The 18470-nt window shown below is 43.2% G+C and overlaps 2 protein-coding genes across 2 annotated transcripts; both read right to left on the bottom strand.

Annotated features, from left to right (window-relative positions):
* Positions 1-15: 15 nt before the first annotated feature.
* Positions 16-7648, bottom strand: LOC132998876 (cytochrome P450 27C1). Its single transcript, XM_061068620.1, has 9 exons — positions 7364-7648; positions 6234-6424; positions 5730-5929; positions 5238-5447; positions 4498-4661; positions 1776-1942; positions 1458-1536; positions 1035-1238; positions 16-135 (listed from the first exon to the last, which is right to left on the bottom strand). The coding sequence occupies exons 1-9, from the start codon at positions 7646-7648 to the stop codon at positions 16-18; spliced, it is 1620 nt and encodes a 539-aa protein (XP_060924603.1).
* A 1791-nt stretch (positions 7649-9439) lies between these two features.
* On the bottom strand, positions 9440-18098 carry ercc3 (excision repair cross-complementation group 3). The gene is made up of 15 exons (XM_061068035.1): positions 17950-18098; positions 17239-17441; positions 16883-17119; positions 16148-16197; positions 15925-16060; positions 15659-15829; positions 14982-15186; positions 14433-14747; positions 14163-14347; positions 13661-13863; positions 13478-13574; positions 10987-11104; positions 10779-10897; positions 10036-10185; positions 9440-9926 (listed from the first exon to the last, which is right to left on the bottom strand). Exons 1-15 carry the CDS (start codon positions 17984-17986, stop codon positions 9792-9794), a joined length of 2361 nt encoding a protein of 786 aa, XP_060924018.1. The 5' UTR covers positions 17987-18098; the 3' UTR covers positions 9440-9791.
* Between the last annotated feature and the right edge of the window lie 372 nt (positions 18099-18470).

The raw sequence follows: 18470 nt of genomic DNA, 5'->3' as shown, positions 1-18470 counted from the left end.
CAGAGGAGTCAGCATTTAGTTTTCCCTTTCGATGAACTGCAGGTGAATGGGAGCGGCCGGGCAGAGCAGGCCGTGGGTCTTCGCCTTGACGTCCGCAGTGAGAGGAGACGCCACGATGGTGAACTTCTGAATGAGCTGCACAAGAAGCCAAAGACAGAGGTCAGTCATACTGTACGACTCATTTCAATACAGACACATACATCTTGTGTGGGAACTGGTGAGTTTCTCTATACATTTTAATGTCTTCACCTTATTATGTTATGATTTTGCCCCTTAAAATTGAACTGAATTGAATACCTTTTATTATAATGAATTCTTCTTTTTGCCATGTTTTTTTTGGGAAGCACCTTGCTTAGATAAGTGCTTTACAAATAAAGCACCTTGTAGAGATTGTCACGCCTTATGAGGCAAACAGAGATTTGTGAATATGGCTTATCCAAATAAAATTTATTTTGACATATTGTGCAAGTACTTTTAAAATGTAAAAGCAAAAAGATCTGGAGTTACACAGCTGGGAACGATTTAAAACTTTTCAGGAACTGTGCGAGCTGTGGGATTTTGGAAGTTGAACTAATTTTTGTTTGTACCGTTCATACTATGATGATAGGTAGCCAATAAATAACTCCATTTATTGAGCAATATTCTGGGTCCGATTTAGACTGTAAATAAAGTTAGATGACATGATGGCTCCCAAAAATGAAGACAGAGCATCTTGATTGCCCCCTGGTGGCCAGCTGCTGTATAGGTCATAAACCCTTCCTCCTCCATGTAAGCAGATGGGACATGGACCCAAATAAAAAGGACAAAATACTTCAATTCCCAAATGCTGCTGATCAGACTATGGCTCCACATGATGGCAGCATTTGTATCAGAGATTCTTTAGCTTAGTTCATCGTCCATCAACGTAAACAGTCTCTGGCTTATACTTTACACCTTTGTGGAGTATTGTACAGTTGGGAATAGCTGTATGCAAGACGCAATAATAAAAACTGAATGTGTGAATGTGTGGGCCCCAGAGTGGATTCATATCCTACCCTCGTGAGGGCGAGATGCATCTCCAACTCTGCGATCCTCCTGCCGATGCAGCTCCTGATGCCATAGCCAAATGGAATGGAGCCAAAGTTGTCAACACGATCTGTGTAATCTTTCCGTATCCAGCGTTCTGGACAGAAGTCTGAAGCATCAGCAAAGCCCTCCTCGTCCAAAGATGTGGAGTAGTGACAAAGAGCCAACTGAGTCTGCACAGGAAACAGGGAAAACTTCAGTGGTGTTATGAAAAGAGCTGGGCTATTGTACGAGCAGCTGTACAGGACAGAGAAAGAGATGTATGAGTAATGCAAGATCATGTTACATCCGGTTCCACTGTAATGTTTTTGGCTCGCTCATACTGTAAAACTTTCTCTTCGGCACATGCACACTCCAGAGGACTTGCCTCTATTGGTTTCTATCGGTCTTACCCCTTTGGGGATGAAGTATCCGCCCACCACCAAGTCATCCTGGGTAATCCTTCCGTTGCCTGGGAGAACTGGAAACAGCCTGCTCCCAGGGAGGGTTGCACAAAGACGCTTATTCAACAGCATTACACATTGATCTTCTTACAAAGGTTAATTATAAGAGAATTTGAAAAGCCTCACAGAGAGATAGCTACGTTTATGTGAACTTATAGAACAAAGCCCCACACAGATTCTTAACGTAGATAAAACTACACACTAACCAACCAGGGAACAGTTAGAGAATAAAAACTGTTACAGTATAAAAATCAAGGCGATCTGCACCTGAGAGTTTCTTTGACCAGCCCTCTGATGAGAGGCAGACGGGGGACGTCTTCAGCTGTGGCCACGGCTCCAGGTCCCAGAGCCGCCGTCACTTCGGTGAAGATTTGCTGCTGCACACGAGGGTTCTGTGCCAGCAGGTAGCAGGCCCAGGACAGAGTGAAGGACGTCTGAGAGGACAGGACAAAAGGAAATTATTACACATTTGGTTCTATACCGAAGTGGTGTTGTTTGGCTTTGCAATCAAATCTCTGTGGAGATGTTGCCTTTTTTTTGGGGGACGTTTTGCAACAGTTTTGACTTTGGCTGCATTTCCAGCTGTATGATGATGTTGCGCAAGTGTTTTGAAACAGCGAGGAGCTTGGAGGGAGGCGGGGGGGGCTAATTCCACATGATGAGCAGACACTCATGACCACTCCGCTGGCGGCAATCTCAGCCCTTTATCCCTCGTCTTACGTCACCCATTCTCATCCACTCTCATTCAATTGTGCCTTGATTAAATTCACTCACGTGTCCGGCACTTAGACATTGCAGCGCTGATAAGAAACAATGAGGGTACTCTCACTACAGTGATCCTGATTAATTGGCAGATCATGGACATCAGACTGAATTTTAAAAACAACTCTACCTCCCTCAGTTCTTTCTAAATGTCCTTTACCACACATGTTGTGCTTTCGCGCCGTCATTCGACACACCCTGATGGTTTCCTCTTTCCTCCATTTCAACCTCCTCCCAACCCACTCATTTCAGATGTCTCACTGCTCTCAATTGCCCCATTCTTCCTTTTTTCCTGACTCACCACTCATTGACATTTAATAGTAACTGTCGTGGGCAGATTAGCAGATACTATGAAAACGGGCGACACCTCTTCTGTACTCACACGATATTTTTTACAAACTGTTACATATGACTCGTCAGCCCGGCCCTCATCTTTCCTCTTTTACTGGCGTCCTGTCTATCTTTCCATCTTCACTTTTTACCCACGCCAAGGAGACCATGTCTTCACCCATCAGAGGATTAATAAAAGGTAGAACCTCTTGAATTTTGGTGCGGAACCAGGATTTTTTTTGTTTAATATTGGGAGATAAGGTGTTTTCAACATTTTTGTTGATTTCTCAGAAACATATTAATTGAGTGTGTGCAATTTACTGCACATCCAAATAAAAGTCAGGATCTAGAGAACTGAAATGTTGTTTCGTAAGGAGACTGTTGGGCCTACGAGTGGGGGTGCGCTCTCTACTGAGTGACCGTCTAGTCTCCGCATGCATTCAATGACATATGTGGGTATCAGACTAGCAAACTTCACACTGAATAGACCACAGGGGTCAGTCTCAGGTCAGTGTCTCCCAGCAGACTGATGATAGAAAGCGAATCTACCCATCTAAATGCCCCTCCTCAGACCCCCCCCCCTCTCATTGCGTCATCGCCCTCTCCCCATCTTCCCAACTGGCTCCTAATCAACCCCAGCTGGCACAGACGCTGGCAACACCTCAGACAAAGCACGAGAGGAATCATATGACAAAAGCTCATCCGGACAACGCTCTACGGGACTCAGGGCCTCTTCCCGGCACACCCCCCCCTCCACATCTTGTTTTTACCCCTCCCAAACACCCATTGTACACCCGACTCTTTTTGTCCTCCTCCTTCCCCAGTCTTTTGCTTTTACATGACAGAGTCCCTCTACCTCCGACTCACATCATTATTCTGCCCGCTCATCTCACCTCTGCCCAGTCTGGGCTGTACAGCTGGCTGTGGCTAACGTCTCTTGACAGCTCTTGTGTGCGCCGGGTAGAGGCAAATGCACCAAGAGGTCAGGTGAGGGCTCAGCGAAGTCGACCCCCTACCAGGACGTGGCCGTTGCAACAAGTTTAACAAAAACACACACACCCTTTTATCCTGTGGCCCCTGGCTCAGCACAAAACACTCTCCACCCATAATTTGTATTAATCTGACAGTACCCAAAACAAATTAGGCAGTAACTGCGCACCAATGCTCACAGCGTCCACACACAAACACACCTTTGAAACAGTTAAAAAAAATCATGCTTCGTGGGTTTGGTGTGTTATTAGACACCAGATGTTTGAGTCCCATACTTACATTTTTTTTTAATTTCAAATATTTTCTGTCTCTTGCTGAATTGCAGCGTGTGGGTGTGACTGATGAGCCAACAGGCCGCGGCGCCAGCGATGCCAAAGTAACATCCTGGGTCTAAATCTGACCCAGGATCTTAGCTCCATGTGAGCTTCCTTCTCCCTCCCAGTGTTTCCTGTGTTCTATAATCTACCAATTAAAAAGGTGAAAAAAAGAATCTGTAAAAATCTAATATGGAAACATTGAAACACACAACACAGATGTTCTGGAGGAAGAAAAGAAAAAGAAAAAAAAAAAGACAAAGCCCTCTTGTGTGGATCTAACAGACGGAGACAAATGACGAGAAACTAAATAGGAGTGAGAACAAGTTTGTCAGTGGGATACGGTGTAACCTCACGATTCACTGCTCTGACCTGACGCTGGCACAGCTACAGAGGGATGAATTTGGCGCCAGAAACCCAACCTTTGAAACTCAACACTGACTCACACACACACACTCAGACACACACAAACACTCACACACTCACACACTCACACACTCACACACACACACGTGCGCCTCCCAGCCACCGCACCTTCTGCACCGCATCACCCCTCTGCACGCATATCACCTAACACTTATGCATGAACACACCGTGTCCACACCGGCCAGCAGCATCTCTGTCACGTTGGCGTAGATCTCCTCTATGTTCATCTCCCTGGTGACGAGCATGTGCGTGAGCAGCCCCCCCTTCACCTCCTCTCCCCGCTCCAGCTGGGCCTCGATATCTTGGAGCCTCTTATCAACGTGAATACGGCCTGGGATCAGACGGAGACACAGAAGAAGGGATGAATGGAGAAGGGGTGGAGGGGAGCAGGGGAGGTGAGGGAGGGTAGCGAAGAAAAGGAAAGAGCAGAGGGAAAAGGCTTATATAAGAGGGACCCCTTACTCCCACAGTAGAGATTTATATGCAAATCAACATTCCTTTCTAATAAAGCCAGGAGATTTCTCCGAAAAACATGAACCCGACCTGTGCTGCACTGTTTCTATGAAGAGTACCACAGAGAGAGAATTATCTTTACACATTGAGGAGTATTCATATACTGAGTCATTGGACTCGGGGAAAAGACACTGTTGGTGCTTAAGTTTACATATATTTTCTTTTTTATATATGGAAAAATAATTGTATGTGCCTTTTAAAAGTCTGAAGACTACCTAGTCACTCTTAAAGAGCCATTACATCAATTTCACACATGACAATCGATATATTTGTCAATGGGGGAGAGCTCCTCAGTTTGTGAGAACCGTTGTGTAATATGTTTTACAGTTGTCCTGGTAACGGGACAACAAATTCATAACAAAGCCCTCGTAGAATCCCCAAAATATCTACGCACTGAATTTGAAGAGGCCATCCCAGGAGTTACAGAATTCCTCCCATGGTTTAGGGATGAGAGGCCGGAGCCACTTGGGGATGGCGCCGGCGTACATGGTCGTCTTAAAGGAGCTGAACATGAGGTTCAGTGCGGTGATGTAGTCTTGGGTTTCCCGGGGAATCTTGTTTTCCAAACAGCCAAGTCGACACTCGTACAAAATAGCTGCCACACCTGTAAATACCAAAGCAAAGGGAGAAGGAGACGGTTACAGTGTCATGTGTGTGTGGAGTTACAAAGCTGCAACAAGGATTATTCACCAGACTTAAACAAATGTAAACACATGAGTGGTTTGTGCCATTTTGCATCATGGTCACATCTTTAGTTGGGGTATCACCATCTGCCAAATCTTCTTTTGAGAGAATTGATAACCATGGTTTTGTATTTTTCCTATCCATTTTTCTCTTCCTGCATAACTTTTGTTTCCTCTGCCCCGTGTTCACTTCCTTCACCAACCTTCCATGGCATACTTGAAGAACATGTCGTTCACGTTGAGGACCGTTGCTCCGTCAGACGCGCGGCTCCTCAGAGTATAAACCCTCTTGATCAGGTCATCCACCACCTGGTTCACGTCATCGGAGAAGACCGCCACGTCCCGGGGACGCATGATGAGCTGCCTGAGCACCCCCCGCATCTTCAGCCACTGCTCCCCCTCACTGGAAAACAGGTGACTAGGTGAATTTTTGGCATTCCCAAGCAAGCGTTCATTGACAAAAAGATTAAACATCCTAGCAGATGAGAAGAATGATAATGGTATTGATGATATCTGGAGAAAGTACAACATCTCAGTTTAAATGCTGACAGGCTTGTGCACTAGAAGTTAGCTGATCCTGGATATGTAGCCCACAAACCCATACTTAGTCCCATCTACACGTTAGAAATTAAAGTGATCACCCTGACAAACCCCCAAGTCATTTATTTCATTCAGACTCAAAAGGTCAAAGGTTGTAGGAGACTCACGCTGAGATGAGTCCAGTGGCTCTTCCACTGATGTCTCTGTACTCCTTCCATGACTCCATGTTGGCTCTCTGGGGGGCCGGGCCCTCGGCTCTCAGCACCTGAGCCAACAGGTCCCGGTCTGCGATCGAGACCACCAGCTGAGGTCCAAATCGGGACTTGAAAATCTTTCCATACTTCTTTCTGTGGTCCATCTATAAAGCAGAAGAGAAAACAACAAGGCAATGGACACATTTCTTCATTCACGTCACATAAATGGCTTTTGGAGATGGGAGAAAATCCAGCAGTGACTTCACTCCATGAAACTGACCCAACTTTTCTACAATCAAAATGTAATTATGAACACATGCTGGTTGTTAGATTAAATCCAGATTTTAGCAAAGTAATCTCTAAATGTATTATTAAATACTTTAAACCAGTCTGATCTGATTCCTGCAGAGTGACCAATAACAAAGCCCATTTCAGCAGAGCAGCTTTTGCCAACATTGTCACTATATCTCCAGCAGAACTGGTCTGAAACAACGGCATCATCTGAGTCCTGATTCACATATTAACTTATTTAATCTTGCTGTTTCAGAGACCGTTTAAATGGAAATTAAAAGTTAAAAAAAAATGTTTCCATAAGCAACTATCCAACTGATCTCGACTTCAAATTAATGAAGTCAAAGAGAATAAACAATAAATGTCCATTTCTACTATTATATGGCATATGGAAAAATAGTCACCCCAACAACAATAGGTAATAGAGACAAATCCCCCTGATTAAAATCGAATATCAATAATCAATAAGATTAAAGTTGTGGAATGGGGGGGAACACACACACAGACCTTTCTTACAAAAGATGTGTCATGATACAAAATGTGAGATTGTCAGTTTGTGTCAACTTTCATCAATAAGGTCAAGAACATATGTAACAAAAACCCATTATGAAACCTCTCTCAATGGTAAAAACTGGACAGAGGTTTTGTTCTGTCTCATCGTGTGACACATCTGGACAAACACCAGATCGTTTCGTAACTGGTTCATCTTCTGCATCTTTTGTGCGCATTTACGCAAACGGTCTGTGCCACTTTACGCATGACCGGGCATATTTCTATTTAAGATAAAACACATGCAAAAAACACACCATTACCTGTATTTCATGGATTCTGCTGAACCCGTCCCTCCAGAAGAACTCCACCAGGTTGGAGAGGGTGCTCGGTCCGGGCATCTCCTTCAGACTCTTCACTTTCTGATCCACCTCGGCCGGTGTGACCAGGCTCTGGCCCAGGGCCTCCTCTTCGGCCGTGGAGATCCCCAGAGCCTCGCTGGCTGCAGACTTGTGTAACGCGCGTAAAGTGAAGAGCAGCTGCTTGTTCAGCTGCTCGCCCTGGGAGCTCGTCCTGTAGGCTGCTGCAAAACTCTTCAGGAATGCCATGGTGACAAGTCTCTTCGTTGTTCTCCGTGGGTCAAATGGGGAAAAATCTAAAAGTTTCGGTGTTTTCTGCAGAGTCTGACAAAAGTTGCAAAGACTTTTTAGTTTTGCAGATGCATGCTCCCCCCCTGTGCACGTGTGGACGCGACCCTCCTCCTCTTCCAGACCTATGTGGGGTGCTCTACTTTTAGTTGGGCTTTTATTGAGGGATGGCTTTTTTAAAATGTGGCTTGTACAACCGCAGGAGTGGACGAGGATTGGATGTTCGCTCAGAGAGAAGGGAGGGATAACTCTGTATTCGGCTGTGGGCGTTTCCACACCCCGAAAAGGAGCTGCTGGGTCCATTCTTCCCAACGTGCAAGTGCCACAGTTATATCACACCAATCAATCAGACCTCCACCCCCCCTGCAAACACACACACACACACACACACACACACACACACACACACACACACACACACACACACACACACACACACACACACACACACACACACACACACACACACACACACACACACACACACACACACACACACACACACACACACACACACACACACACACACACACACACTGTATGTGATTAATAGTGATTACCTGTAAAATGAAGCCAATCCTCATATTCACCATGATCAGTCATACTGTATAACAAAAGGAAACCCCTCCACACACACACTGTCTTCTTCCATGTGGGTAAACCAATCACCAGTTGTTAACACACTCACTGGTCTGTAAATGTTTAGCAAGCTACACTGTAAAGGAGTTGTGATGGAGTGTGTGCAGTCTGCAGGAGGCACAGGGCTTATCTCAGTGTGGAGCTCACACAGGCATGAGATTCATGTGGAACATTTCTCCTAAACCTGACGGCCAATTCAGCCCCTTTTCCACAGAGATGAATGTTGCACCGGTGCTAGATGGCAAGAATGTGAAATATTTGCACGTTATTCATTTCTCTATCTCTCAGGAAGCACTCACGCTGTTATTAACTTGGTGTGATCTTCTTAAAGTGGATTTCTAAACTTAAAATTGCCTTTATTGGAAATTGATATAAACCCACTGAGCTAAAACCTATGTTAAGTTACAAACGACAATCAACAGTTATATAGCTCACAAAAAACGGTTTTCTTTTTTTACATTTTTCATTATCAAACAATTACTTGTGTCTCTGTGTCCCTCTCATCCATCTCCACCACCATGCGAGTTTGAATCTACCTCCATAGTTTTGGTTTCTCCCAAGCTAATGAGCTTCAACTCTTTCCTGAGTTCCCAGAATGCTCATATTTGACCAACCAAGCCGGAGTAAGAGCCCTTCAAGGGGATGTCTAGAGCGGAAGAGGCTGTTTTCCCACACTTGAAATTTTCTGGCAGCCTGCACCAGGCACCAGGTTTTTTGGAATATCTTCAAGTCTTCCACAAATACGGGATAAACTCTGGTTTTAAATGCAGCCATTATTTTGTCTGTAATAGGTGCAACAAACATTTAACTGGTGTGTCCCCGGGTTTGATCCAAGTCGTGTCGTTTCCTCATCTTACTCCTCTGCAGAGTTTACTCACACACCGACACAGGTGAGGCAGCAATGTGTGTCCAACAGTGGAAACAGAAAGTGTGACTACAGAGTTTCCACTACAGATCAAAGCTGTAAAACAATGAGCGTTGGTTTGTACCGGGTCCGAGTCTCTGTCTGAGTGTCCTTCCTTCCTGCTGCACGTTCAGATGTATACGACACAAAGACTTCAGTTCTAGAATCATCTCTTCCTATAAAATATTATATTTTCCTAATTTGACACGTTTTGATGGTTCAAAAGTTTAATCTCTTGTAAAAAAATAAATAATCCAAAGACGTTTCTTCTTTTCCAAAAACCATTTAGCAACATTACAAAGAAAATTCTCTAATAAATCATATTAACGAAACAACAACACCAAAGGCACAACCAGGAACACTGATCCGTATTATACACTGATTTATGTGGATTCAATTTGTGATGTTTAAATCTTTCAAATCTTGGCCACATTAACTCAAAAGCTGCATTAACAAAAGTCAATTTGGTTTTCATTCTGAGACGCAGCTCTGTGAAACCACCTTAAACAGTAGATAACAAACAGAGTAGGTATCTCGGTGCGAACGTCTCAGTCAGTGCATCTACTTTCTGAAGCGCTTGAACAGCGGATGAATGCCCTTGACTTGGGAGGATTTGCTGCCTCTGCTGTGATATTCCATGTAGACGGCGTCATCTGCACCGGACATGGAGCTCATGGTGCCCGTTCGCCTCGAGAACTGATGAGGAAGCAGCAAGAGATGACATTTGATTATTTCGACAATTCACAAAAACAACAGCAAGCAAACATAAGAGTTTTCTGAGTAAAAGTTTGGCGAAGGTCTTAACCTGTGGTCGTCCGCCAAACTCCCCGGCCACCACTTCCTCCTCAGCGTCCAGGTCTGAGGCGGCGAGGACCTTCATCAGCAGCTGCTGCTGCTCTTCTCTGGTGGAAAACATCAAGTCTTCTTCATCCATACCTGCCAACTTAGTGATGACCTATGAAAGAGGAGGAACACGCCAAATTAGAACCAGTATTCTTTTACGAGAACAGAAACGGGTGTCACATAAATAATGATCCAGGATCACAGCACAAAGATTTTCTTATTTATAAATATTTTTTCAATCCTCCTGCAGAACATCTATTTTAAATTTTAATGGCTGAATGTTATTTTACATATTTACAACAAAGACAAGTTTTTGAATGCTACATAAAATCTTGTTTTCACTAAATTTCAAGTCATTTTGTCGTTCAACTTGAGCTCCATTTCTCTAATTGAATAGAAGCAGCAGTTTCAGCAGATCAGGTGCAGCTCTCTTTGGATATAAAATATCTCTGTGATTGAAAGATGAGTTTTCTCAAACCAGAGTCTTTTCTGGTCCATTTATTGTTTCTCTTATTTAAAACTCTTATTTGCTTTTGCCAGAATCACCGTCACATTTCAGCGTTGATGAGCATGGAGGCAGATCCCTGGAAAGATTCAACCTGATGAACCATAATATCAGGCAGCAACGCGTCTGGAGCAAGTGTATAAATAACGGAGACAATCTGCCACGTGAACATAGAGGAGACACAAAGACCGTGAAAGCACCTTAAAGCTGTAGCCCTGGTCCACCAAGAATCTCTGCCTCTTGGTGGAGTACGCCATCTCCTGTGTGTCCTGGGACACCAGCGAATAGAAGTAGGCATTGTACTCCTCTGCAACCATTCCTGTACAAGTAAAACAGTCATGTCAGCATTTGTCATGTGTGAGCAAACAATCCCAGTGGTTTCTTTGTTGTTGTCGCAGACACACGGACCTTTCTTGGCTCGTAAGACTCGACCAAGCCTCTGGGCCTCCTGCCGACGAGACCCCCCATGGGAGGAGATCTGGATCAGACAATTGGCTTCTGGCAAATCAAATGAGGTGTCTCCAACCTGTTTGATGGCAGAGATGTAGAAACACAATATTACCACTGTATCAATGTCATCACCGTAACAGAATGCATTTCTCTTGTGTCAAGATCTGATTCCCTCATTTATATCAAGCAATAGAATTGTAAAATAACCACTGAACCAGTACAATAGAAAAGTAGAACACAGTGCAGCAGATTACCGTAAATATGAACTTTGTTTCAAAATAGTAGTTTATGTGATTTATCTGAAAGGAGGATAAAATCCTAAAATCATCAATATCAGGTACGGGTATTGATTGAATTGTTAATGTGTATGTGAACACACTGCTTAGAGCAGGGATGCCAGGGTGAAATTGGACAGGGGGCCAGATTTTTTCAAGCAAGACCTCAGGGGGCCGGATTACACTTTCGGACTGAAAAGGCCAAACACTGACTCAACACATGGATAGGTAGGTTATTTGAAATTATTCATGAAGGCCTACACATCAATAAGAAATTGCATCGGCACCAAAATAGCCTCACAATGAGGCCTAAAATTACATAGCCTAAAGCAGGAGACAGTTACCCTCTAAAAACGTTACATTTTCCTATCCATGCAAGTAGCCTACATTTATAAATTAGAAATGCAACAAAATAGACTAGGTGCCAACAAAACACATTTCCTATAAATAACACAAGTGTAAACTGTTAATTACTTTTATTATATTTATTGAAGGCTTGCACATGAAAACAAGTCAATGCAAAATAACACCAATTAAAAGAAGGCCAGGCCAAGTAGGCCTAAACGAGTCACAGAAAGAAAGCGCCAGAATAAAGTAGTCCAACATTAGACCATGTGATTGAATATCCAGTAGGAATTAGTAAAACAAAACGGTTCTTGAAAAAATAGGCAAATATGAGCTATCTAAAAACTAAATTGGCTCAATAACAGATGAGGCACATTAACTTTGCCAGTCATCACCAGTCACCAACCCATATTTCCACACACCCATGTGCCTTTATGGCACTAGCCTGGCTATCAGTCAACCCCAGCCCCTTTTATTCCCTCCCCCCCATATCACAGTGGAAATTATAAAATATATCATACTCTCTGTATATTCTTTGTATACATAAGTCTATATACACATATTTATACATGTGTACATGTTATAATTACTATTATTATATCACTATTACTATTATTATTATATATACTGTTGCTGCCATTATTACTATATACTGCTTTTATATTGGTATAATTACTATCATATATAAATATATATTATGTTATATTATATACTATATATACTGTACTATCTTATATACTGTCTAACAATAACATTACCATCTGTTTTTTATTCTTTCTACCTCAATATTTTTTATTTTATTCTATTGTATTGTATTCAAATGTACCGGCTGCTATGACAACTTAATTTCCCTTCGGAAAGTAATCTGTCCGTCTGTCCGTCTATCCATCTATCCATCTATCCATCTATCCATCTATCTATCTATCTATCTATCTATCTATCTATCTATCAATCAATCTATCAATCAATCAACACTCGTCTTCTCCCTCCACTTCCTCATTCACCCCTGACACGCCAACGAACCAGCCAATGAGAGCCTGTCATCCCACACAGCCATTGGTCAAGAACTGTCACATGTCCGACCCCGACCTATTCACAGACACTCAGGACATCTCAGTACTTATTCAACACGGTGTACTTAGCGGAACATTCATAACAACCACATATCAAGCAGTCGAACAGAACTCAACTATCAGTTCGTTACAATATGTATTAAAATAAAACGAACCTTCGTGTGTATCTCGACATTTGGAGAATACGGCTTGCTGTTTCTGTAGCGATGATGCTAGCTCGTTTAGCTTTTGAGTCCGGAGTTGCCCTGTGTACTCGCCGTATTTCTCGGCGTGGGTCTCGTAGTGTCGTTTGATGCTGTACTCCTTTAGTACAGCCACTTGTTGACGACAGATAAGACACACGGGTTTGCCTCCTACTTCCCAAAAGAAATAATTTTCTCTCCATCTATCCTGAAAGATGCGAGCTTCAGTGTCGACCTTCCTCTTCTTTGACATCATCTCGATCAGCACTACCGGCGCTGCTGCAGCTGAGGCGGGCAGCAGCAACAGACCAACTAACGAAGTCCACCGAAAATTTTAATTTTTTTTTTTTTTTTAAATTCCATCAAAATTAAATTAAAATTTATATTCTCCCCTTATCACCCTCGGGCCGGATGTGATGTACAGTCGGGCCGGGTCCGGCCCGCGGGCCGTAACCCTGGCATCACTGGCTTAGAGGCTATAATATATAAATACTGCTGTGTCTCTTACTGGCCACAAGAGGGCACTCTGTGGCCCATCATACATGCATTAAATCCATGAGACTGACTGATTTACCTTGGAGATGAAGATGGTGTTGATCTTAGGGTTGTGTTTGAAGTTCTGTAAAATCTGCATACGTTCCCCCTGAGATGTTGGACCATAGATGTAAGGCCTGAGGACGACAGAGCGAGAGGAGATGAAAACAAACGTAAGGAGGAAATACAAACATACAAGTTGTTCTGACTGTACATGACTCACTTGTTGAGGCGAATGGCGTAGTCCTTCAGGGCAAACACGTTGTCAGCGAAGACAATGATCTTGTCATTGCGGCGCTCATGAAAGCGAATGAGAAACTGGCAGGCTCGGAACTTATTGGGGTTCATGGTATAAATGAGGATGCGCTTCTTGGTCTTAATGGCCACGTACTCCCTGTAGAACTCTGGAGACATCGGGCACCAAACCTGAAGCACAGACATGGTTCACATTTATCTGTGTGGAACCGGCTCCTGTGTTCTTGGTCATGTAAGGAATATTCATAAAAAACGGAAGTAGCTTTGCAAAGAAAATGTTCTTCTACATGTGAGACCCCAGCCCAAATAATGTAATGTTCAGCTTCTTGCAAATGGCTCAAAACAACTCTGCATGTCTCACTTCATCGAATTAACATCTAGTTACAAAGTCCACACAAAGAGAGGAGACTGCCCTGCCTACTTCATAAACTCTGCTATTTACGTCTTCTCATGCTTATGTTTGGACTCACCTCTGCACACTGGACTTTAGCGATGTAGCCGTTGTTCTGCAGTTCCATCCAGTTGGCCTCATACAGCTTTGGCCCGATCAGGAAGTTGAGGTCCACGATCTTGTCGTCCTCCCTGACCAGTGTGGCAGTGAGCCCCAGTTTGCAGTGAGCCTGGACGATGGTCAGAACTCGACGAAACATCCTGGCTACAGAGAAGACGAGGAATCATTGTGTTAATGCATTGAGTAAGTTCACTGGAGCTTTTTTCTGGACTCGGACTGTATTGCTCACCGGGGATAGTGTGCACCTCATCCAGGATGATGAGTCCCCACTCCTGGCTCCGCATCCACTCCATGACCCGCTCGGCCTCCCAGGAGCGCTTGGTGGTGTGACCCAGCATGGAGTAGGTGCTGATGGCCACCGAGCAGCCGATGGGTTTGTCCTTGGCGTCGGACGTGAAGCGGCAGATCTGAGAGTCGTCGATGGTGGACCACATCTTGAACTGGGCCTTCCACTGCTCCACCGACACAGAGGAGTTTCCCAGGATCAGGCAGCGTTTACGCACCGTGCACGCCGCGGTCACGCCCACCAGAGATTTGCCAGCTCCTGGAAAGCAAAGGGGGAAATAAAGTGAGTGCAAAACTTTTTACACAAAGATTTATGCAAAAGGAGAAGGAGAGGAAACTCCTTGTTTCACTTCAGCTGGGCAAATATTTGTTTAACATTGTATGCAGTACATTATTCCTATTTCATTTAATTTAATCCTGTGTTTTTTATTATTGTTGTCCTTTCTGTTATGTCACTCAATGTTCTGTCCTCCCTCGGCTCCAGCTGTCTCACCGCAGGGCAGCACGATGACCCCAGAGCGAGCACGTCCGTTTCCAAACATCTTGCGCAGACTCTTTTCCTGGTAGGGCCGCAGCACAGCGGTGGGCTTCAGGTCAATGTTGATGTCTGGGTTGACTGTATCATTGCGAAAGTCGTACTCGGCCAGCAGGGGGTACTCCAGCTGAATGCACCGCTTCTGCAGCTCCTCGATCATCTCCTACACCAGATTCAGAGAAGAGAAGTAAATAGAAAGTCAGGACTTACACTTTCTCTAGCAAGGTATATCATTGTTTTAATAAAATCACAAGATGCCAACTTTGACTTAAAGACACTGTTACTCAGATATACTGCTATCTTTTACCTTAGGTACGTGTTTATGATGTTTTTATATAAATACGAGGACATCTATTCTTTAATTTAACTTCCATGTTGGTTTCTGTGCAGAGTAAAAATCTGCGTAGAAAACCTCCGTGTCGGATATTCTCAGGTTTCCCTTTCTCAAATAGTAGGATTTCTTTCACTAATGAAAACTGTCACTTGCAGCCCCAGACAATCATATTCCAAATTGAATAACTATATGACCACTGTCACAGATACTGCGGCCAAAATCGCAAGCAGGAGAATATAACAACAGTTTAAAAATGGTTAGTAGTGATGTTAACTTTGTATTGATCAAATCAGATGTGTACCTGGCGAATCTCACAGGACACAGTCTGAGTCTCCTCCTCCTCCTCCTCTTCTTTATCCATCTGTTCATAGTAGCTGAAGATGTCCTCGGGGACTTGCTGGGTTGCAGTTTGTCCCTCGGCGGGCTGCTGTGAGTTGGATGCACCCCCCTTTTCCAGAAGAGACCTGGCGATCTGTCAGACACACATACACATGTTATTTAAAACTCAAACCGTGATACATTATTTTATGTTTGAGTGTGTGTAAGAACAGACGTTGTGAGGCATACCGCTGACTTGCTGTGGACGATCTCAGTAATGAGCTCAGTGTCGGCGCCATCTGCAGTACGCAGACGACATTCACGGATCACACTGTCCTGCAGGAGGCGCTGTATCGTATCGGGGAAGGCACTCTCCACAAAGTACCTGAAGGCAGCGCAGGCAGCACACTGTCAGAGGATCACTGAAGGCATGACACACAGAGAGAAGAAGAGGCTGCTGACGGGACTCTACCTGTTGTGCTTGAGCACCAGCTTGACTTTGCCGTAGCTCACTGTGCAGAGCTAAGAGAAGAGGGGGAAGTAAATAAATGCAGGGATTAGATCAACAAATGATAGATAGATAGATAGATAGATAGATAGATAGATAGATAGATAGATAGATAGATAGATAGATAGATAGATAGATTAATTTATTCATCCTGAATAAAAACAGAAACACAAGATAAATAGGTAGATAAGGTGCAGTGGCAAGATGATGGTAATAGTACTGATGATATGATGGTAATGTTATTGTTAGACAGTATATAAAAATAGTACAGTATATATAGAGCATAATATGCATTTATATATGATAGTAATTATACCAATATAATAGCAGTATATAATAATAATGGCAGCAACAGTATATATAATAATAATAGGGAATATAATACTAATAATAATAACATGTACACATGTATAAATATGTGTATATAGACTTATATATACAAAGAATATACAAAGAGTATGATATAATATGATATGATATATAGTAGAGGTATAAATATAAGTATTTGACTATACAATAGATAATATAATATACTATGAGTGTAAGAATATGTAGACAGCAAAAGACAATATTATTGTATAGAATGATATATAATATCAATATGATTTATATTAACACATATCACATATGATGTGAAGGAAGTGTTCCAGTATATGACATCAAAAACAATCTAAAATCCTTCCTTCCCAAACAGGATACCTGGATGAACTGCACGATTCCATCAGGTACCGACGTCTTGCTGAGTTTCTGCAGGTACTCCACGATGTCAGAGGTCTGCAGGCCCACGCTGACGGCTGCGTACAGGGAGTAGGCCGTCAGCTTGTACTCGTGGACGTGGTTCGGTCGGCACACCGGCTCGGCGATGGCCACCAAGAAATCCTGGGCGTACTTATACACCGGTGAGAAGGCCTCCAGGAAGATGTGGCCGTCTGGGGCCTGGAGGAGGGGAAAGAGGAAAGAGGATGAGCAGGGAAATAACAGGAAACATTCATTAGGATATATTGTTAAAATAGGACGTCCCAGAAAACTGAAACCAACAACAAGCAGGGTCTTACCACCCAGAGGGGCCGAGAAGTGTGATCGTTCTTCAGCATCATCTGAATTCGGTAGTCTTTGGCTCCGTACTCGTCCAGTTTGGTGCCGGACTCGTCCACCCACTTCCCTGCGGCAGCGGGTATGGCGTCCTGAGACTCGCTGCCCCCGGCCTCTTCATCATCGTCTTCCTCATCCTGGAAACGCTTCTTGGACTTTTTGGACTCTGCAAGAGTTAGATATCGTTCTCAGTAACAACACAGAACTAAGTCCATGTGATTATCATATTAGGATTTCAAACACACTTCTGGTGATGCATTTTAAAACAGCATGTGTCATTTAACTACACTTGTTCTGCTCTCTGACTATTTGGTTTTATTCAATTATGTATGATGATTAACATGATGTTAAGTTCAAGTCTCTGAGTGTGTGTGTGTGCATTACACAAACAATTGTATAAGTGTGTCATCCCTGCATTTCAATTCATGATACTACATGAGATATGAATGTTGTGTATATTAGCAAGAGGAAATAAGCAAACCATGAAGTGTCCTTTCACTGCAACTGCGTCATCTCATCCACACGTAATTTAAATGATGCGTTCAAAGACTTATAGTGGAGCCAGTGTACAGTTATCACAGAGCAGGGAAATGTGACTTCAAAGAAACACATCGCTACTGAAGCTAACAGCTAGCTTAGCATGGGGGTTTAAAGAAGTAGCATTAGCAACTCACCTCGGTCTCCTTTGTCTCCTTTGTCTCTTTTACCCATTTTATATAAAATGGTTTAAATCGACAGTCTGTTTCAGAACATGTCGCTTTGATCTTCTCCCTCAGTCACAACTGATCTTCTGCTCAGACCGACTGGACGAGGAGATGCTTCAGCTACTGCGAAGTGAGGATGTGACGCAGGAGATCAGCACCGGCCATCTTCAAAATAAAAGAGGTTTGAAAAGTAAACAACTGTGAATCAAAAAAGTCCATTACAGTTAACATACAGTATATATATATATGTTAACTGTTATACAATATTAGTCTGCTCATGTTTGAACATGTAACCGTTGCAATTTGTTGTGAAAAAGCTATTTGCCTATTATATAATGCTATTTGCCTATACTGCTATTTGCCTATAATTTACTGCACTAAACTACCCTTTCAATTTATTAATGTCAATTTCGTTAATTAAAGTTTGTTAAAATACACACTGAATTGTTTAATACAACTTGACAGATAACACTTACTTTTAATAAAAGCTC

Source organism: Limanda limanda, chromosome 3, assembly GCF_963576545.1.
Source record: "Limanda limanda chromosome 3, fLimLim1.1, whole genome shotgun sequence".
Classification (NCBI taxonomy): Eukaryota; Metazoa; Chordata; class Actinopteri; order Pleuronectiformes; family Pleuronectidae; genus Limanda; species Limanda limanda.
This window is presented reverse-complemented; position numbering and strand designations above follow the sequence as displayed.

Bases quoted from the DNA above. Each gene is read 5' to 3' on its own strand.
- LOC132998876 (XM_061068620.1), bottom strand. From the start codon at position 7,648: ATGGCATTCCTGAAGAGTTTTGCAGCAGCCTACAGGACGAGCTCCCAG. The intron at 1,943-4,497 runs GTGTGTTCATGC...CTGTCCTCTCAG, and splicing joins TGCTGGCCGGTGTGGACACG to ACGTCCTTCACTCTGTCCTG. The intron at 136-1,034 runs GTAGGATATGAA...CTTCTTGTGCAG, and splicing joins TGCATCTCGCCCTCACGAGG to CTCATTCAGAAGTTCACCAT.
- ercc3 (XM_061068035.1), bottom strand. From the start codon at position 17,986: ATGGGTAAAAGAGACAAAGGAGACAAAGGAGACCGAG. The intron at 16,198-16,882 runs GTATCCTGTTTG...CTCTTCTCTTAG, and splicing joins GAATCGTGCAGTTCATCCAG to CTCTGCACAGTGAGCTACGG. The intron at 10,186-10,778 runs GTGCTTTCACGG...CCTCTTTCATAG, and splicing joins ACCAGGGCTACAGCTTTAAG to GTCATCACTAAGTTGGCAGG.